Source organism: Aulonocara sp. 'chitande type north' Nkhata Bay, linkage group LG13 (genome assembly GCF_057382095.1).
Source record: "Aulonocara sp. 'chitande type north' Nkhata Bay isolate Kocher_YH1m ecotype deep benthic linkage group LG13, A_spYH_male_GT1.1, whole genome shotgun sequence".
NCBI lineage: Eukaryota > Metazoa > Chordata > Actinopteri > Cichliformes > Cichlidae > Aulonocara > Aulonocara sp. 'chitande type north' Nkhata Bay.
Window position 1 is genome coordinate 14,520,069 of NC_141356.1, and position 5,539 is coordinate 14,525,607.

At 40.9% G+C, this 5,539-nt stretch overlaps 1 protein-coding gene across 2 annotated transcripts; it reads left to right on the plus strand.

The window, feature by feature from the left end:
• The first annotated feature begins 151 nt into the window (after nucleotides 1–151).
• On the plus strand, nucleotides 152–2,579 carry LOC147315843 (uncharacterized). Of its 2 annotated transcripts, none has more exons than XM_086258803.1 (3): nucleotides 152–290; nucleotides 984–1,060; nucleotides 1,790–2,579. In XM_086258803.1, exons 1-3 carry the CDS (start codon nucleotides 287–289, stop codon nucleotides 2,498–2,500), a joined length of 792 nt encoding a protein of 263 aa, XP_086114929.1. In that variant the 5' UTR covers nucleotides 152–286; the 3' UTR covers nucleotides 2,501–2,579. The 2 variants fall into 2 exon arrangements, with proteins under 2 accessions (XP_086114929.1, XP_086114930.1); XM_086258804.1 differs by lacking the exon at nucleotides 152–290 and adding an exon at nucleotides 541–712.
• The last annotated feature ends 2,960 nt before the right edge of the window (nucleotides 2,580–5,539 follow it).

Genomic DNA, 5,539 nt, shown 5'->3' on the forward strand with positions numbered 1-5,539 from the left:
TAGGAGCTTTGTGTTTATTCAGCTGGTGGGAGGTTGTGGAGGGGCCTGGACGATGATCCTGTTGCGTGTTTACAAAAGGTGTGTGTATGCATATGTGCTTGTGTGTGTCGATCTGTGGTTGGAAGTCGGCTCTTTATTTTATTTATTTTCTGACAGCGATGAGCTCAGTGTGTCTCTTCCTCAAACAGCACATATCAAAACGCCCTCACCTGACACTCATTTGCACAAAGACACGCAGGTGTGTGAAGCAGAAGTATCCCGGACCTGAGGCAGAGAACGGGGAAGCATGGGTGAGTGCGCTTTGTGATAAATGAATAACTTGTTATCTTAAGAAGTAGCAAGTACAAACTTTACTATGCCACACATTACGCAGGGTTAACAGCTGAAATTGGTTAGGACTGTTTTTCTCACCAATTAATCTGCTCAGTCTGTACTGCTGCAAACTGAGTGAGGACATATTTTGTTCTTTGACAGAAAAAATCCTGAGCCTGAAATCATTCATTAGTTATCAAAACGACTTTAAATCAAAATGAACATGACCTCATATGTTCTCAAATAGCAAATGTGAATTCCTGTTAATCTCAAAGTACTTGAGCCCAGACTCAGTCACTTAAATGTGATTTGTAACATTTTGCTCAAACACTAGTAAATAAGTGTAATTTCTCTGGTTTGTTTTCCAACTGGGTTCAGTTTTAATACGGATTATTAATGGGTTGGTAGTATTTTTTTTTTTATTGTCAGCTAAGAAAATGTAACCATTCAACTTCTTGCTAGTGTGTTGAAGTAGGACAGGTGTTTTCAAATGTTGTGTAATGAGAGGCCACAGGTGATTGTGCGTTTGTATATTCATGTAGAATCTAGAATTCAACAAACTGTAGCTTCAAAAAAACCCTAACACAAATAACCACCTGTCTTTCTTTTTTGTTATGCGTGTAGTTGTGCATCTTATTTCCTTCACGTTTTCTTCTCCATCTGATTTCTAGACGAGTCTGGAGGACTTCACTCAGATTCTGAACAAAACACTGAGGACAATCAAGCACATCGTCAAAAACAATCAAAGGTATTAACCTATGTTTTTAAATGATGTGAGAAATTGCCGCTTGAAAGAGATCTGTTGGTTTTTAAATTCTTAGACTGTATCCGGGTAGAGTTTGTGTGACTCACAGCTCAAAATATTCTGCATCTGTCAGACAAAGGTTTGTTTCAGCCCTCAATTCCCTTAAGTCAGTGTCCTCTGATTGGCTGCTCCTGTAAACAACAGGTTTGAAAATGAAGGGGTGGGGCTTAACCATAATAGGAATTTTCCTTCTGTATCTATGAAGCCTGAGTTCATTTCATCAGCGACTTTTCCATGCTCTTACAAACCATATTATCGTATGCGAGCTCAAGTTCAGTAACACAGGTAAGCAGAGTTTATCAATCCAGAAAAGGTGGGCCTTGTATTTTCTGTTGGGATTGACTCACTTTTAGGGCCAAATTCGGCTTCATTTTTAAGTCCTGGATGTTTCCAACTAGTCAAAATATGGTCGCTTCTGGATCCTAACAAACATGGCAGCAGTCAAAATGTTAATACTGAGGCTATAAGTCCAGTTTAACAGGTTTAATGTTTTTTCTTTTCTACAATATTTGTGTAAATCTGGGGAATTGCCAGCATTGTTTCAGTGTTGTAGGAGGAGGACCTGCATGCATGTCCTTATCTCCTGCTGATTCTACTCCGAAGTGAGCTGATACAACCAAATTTCCCCTTGTGGGACAATTAAAGGATTATTCTATTCTATTCTAACTCCAGAGTCTATCTCGCTGCCCTGACTGCTACAACCACAAGGCACACTTCAGGTCTCGGTGGGGGGGCAGGAGTGAGTCCAGCTCATCTGACGAAGACTTTGGATCAGAGGTTAAGTCCGACTCAGAAGCAGAGTCCAGTTCCAGCAGCAGTTGCTTTACTGGGAACGTCGTAGAAGAGACACCAGTGAGGCCTGTGTGTGAAGACACTGCTGAACCTGATTCTGGAGGGCAGGATGGTGACAGGCGAGCGGAGACATCTGAGACTCCAGAGGATAAGGGAAGGATGAAGGGGATGCTCAAAAGACCTCGGCTAACCAAGTCTGTCAGTCTCCTGCCCCACCCTCGCCAAGTCACCTCCACCCTTCACCTCCAGGTGCTGCCCCAAAAACACAAGAATGACACCACCTACACCATCTGCCGACCAGAGAGAGGGGGAACCTTAGGAAGAGACAATATCCCTCCCTCTGTACCATTCCCATGCCCGCGGCAGCCACCACATCTTCAGCCTGACTATATTCCTCCTCTCGTACGTCAGGGTCAATATATACCTCCACCTCTGCACACGTTTCCTATGTTATATGCACCTCTTCAGGCTCCAAATGCATCCTGCACACATCTGCAAACACTTACTGCACAACCATGCCAGTGTTATTACTGTATGTACTTTCCTCACACACACTGGAGTCATTACAGCAGTACACAGCTGCCCTGGTAATACAGTGCCCTGCAGTGTTGTATACAGCCCTTAAGCATGTGAAAAAACCAATAAAGAAATGTGAATATAAGGCATTAAATTAATGTTTTGTCATTGTAAACAATAATGCAATAATCCTGTCTGGGAGAGTGGACCTCCCCTGCATACATCACATGCATGCAATCGTAAAGGACAGTTTTGTTTGAATCCTGCGTGGAAACCTCATCTAGTAGGAGGGGCTTATAAACAAGAGAGAGTCACATAAGGACTGCTCGATCATCAAATTTGTATTTTTTTTTTATATTACAGTTTTAGTTAAATGTCATTTTGGGAAGTCTGTCCTTGAGTAAAGTATCCGTCAAAACGGCGACGAAATGAGTTACTTTTTATCAGTTGTAGGTGGGAGGCCTTTTCAAACACCAGGGTTCAGAAAGTACCAGCTTGTAATAAATTGTTCTGTCTTGAGGTGAAAGTGTTCGTGATGAAGCTGTAAATCTGAATTCTGATGACCTGCATGAAGAATTCTGCTACTTTCAGCTGCATTCACAAGATTTCACCAAAGCCAGTGCCTCTGTATCTGGCAGATTTTAATGCTGGACTCTCGCTCTGAAGCAACCCCTGAAGAATTCGTGTCATCTCCTGGAATGCTGTATAGATTTTTATTAAAGACATTTACACCGAGCATTAATGATATGCCTGGATCCAGTAATATTTTCTCGCTGTGTCTCCTTCTGGTCTAAAGTTTCTAGATACACCACAACACATTCTTACGAAATTTCTTTCATCGGCATCAGTCAACATTTGTTTTATCCTTTATTCTGATTTTTATGTTGGGTTTATTATGGTAGTCTTGATAAATAACATCTCAGGTGGGAGTGATTATATCTCTCTCCCCCCAACCTGTGTTGTACCTTGTCCAGTCGTGAGAGCAGTCCCTTCTTACAAATGTCAGAAGAAGACTATTGCTAATAGTTTTTGTCATTAATGCGGCTGTTGGGTATGAAAGATGCCTATAGACAACATTTGCAACCCATTTCAAGAGCACCCTATTTTCATCTCTTGCCTACCAATGCCTTCTTGTTTCTGCCCCTTACTGGATATACTGGGACTCGAACTTAAGACTCTGGCTCTAAAGGCATGTAGTCCTACCGCTATTCTATATCTATCTATATATACATTATTTGGGTTGGTGTGGTTACCAAAGGTTTTGTAATGTGTATGGTGTTTTGTGGGTGAGAGTGAGACTGAGGGTTTTTAGCATATTTGATTATTTTATTCTACATCTATCTTGGATATTTATTATTATTATTTTTACAGTGGATAATATCATCTAAAATTTTGTTTTTTTTACTTTGGACCAAAACGAGTTGACTGATGGATACTGCATTGCTTAAATGGCTAAAAAGACCAAGATAAGATCGGCTCTTAGCGATCTGTCAGATGTTCTCATTTCTTTCCTTTTTCCTTAATGTATTCCATTATCCTCTCAAGTACTCACAGCAATTCTGGTAGAACATGTTACCCGTGATCTCACGTCATGCCCCGCACAGAGGAACTCGACTGTTACGAGGGTAAAATGCAGGTGCTTGTACGCTGCAGATAACACAACAGTCTTTTCTGTCTCACCTTCACAGAACAGCATTGGACGGTTTCCAAGTGCATGAAAAAACTAACAAGAGGCTCTTTGTATGATGCGTGTGTGGTTTGTTCCACCTACAGTAGCCACCAAGTTTCCAGATGTCTCCACTGCGACACACTGTTTCCACTATGGCTGCCAGCACACGCACAAACATGCACTGATGTCATTGATGGTAAAGGATGGCGTTTTTTCAGAGTTGGGGGTAGAACATGTAAATGCTGCAGATCTGCAGAGAACCAAAGGGGAGGATGACTTTTCTTCATTCCCGTTCTTCCTTTTTTTTTTTACTCTTAACTTCCCTCAGTACATACAAAATGATTTTATACGTGCTTCTATAATCAAACACCAAAACTATAACTTCACCACACATTAAATGTATTATTTAAACTCGTGCATTTTCCTCTTATATTTCACCATTTAAAAATTACACAAACTAATGAAATCTTTCATTGGTGGCAAAACTCTGTATGCAGCAAAACGTTAGCATCTCATTAAGATTTTCTTTTCTTGGTTTCTAAATGAAAAGATGCAGACAGGTGACAAAATAAACGGAATAACTATTGTAGCAGCTTTATAAAATAAACATGTAACACCAGAACAGCTTCAGTGCAGCTTGGCATCAATTCTGTGGAGGCATAAAGCACAGCTTGTCGTTTTGTGTTTCGGTGATGGTTTAAAATAAAATTGGTCCAAAATCTCCCACGGGTGTTCTGCTGGGCTGAGATCTGGTGATTGTGAAGGTCACGGCAGATGATTCACACCGTTTTCATCCTCATCCTCGTTTCCCATGGATGTCATCCTGAAAGAGACGACTCCCATCAGGGCAAAAATATTTCATTATGGAATAAATGTGATCCCTCAGAGCAGCTTTGCATCGATTTACAGCAAACCTTCACTCTAGAGCACCCAAACCAAATGTAGCATAACAGATTCACCAGATATCCTCCCTGCAGGGGTCAAGGGTTTCAGGCTTTCCCTTTAAGTTGTCATCTACCTGTATACAAGCATTCTAAACTAATAAGGTGGCCATGATATACCTGCAAAACCTCAGTGCTAGTATTTTCCTCCACCATGCCTAAGCAGAGCACGGCTGCAGATTCCTACTCATGTTGCTAAATTGAGAAAAAGTTACGATGGAGGCCTGTTGTTGCCATCTTTGGTCACATGGTCTTTTTCCATCATAAAATCAATGCCATACTCTTATAACTTTCAAGCGTAACAGACCTCAAATAGCATTGATCTGGGGCTAAATGTGGCTTCTAGTGGTGAAGTGAAAGCTGTAAATTGAAGCAGCTCAAGTGAACATGTGAGATCAGGCCAGGCACATCTGCACTCTATGAACAGAATAATATCATGAGATAGTAAATTTACTCAATTATTTCCAATTTCAGTAAATATCAGATGTTGTTTCGGAAAACACT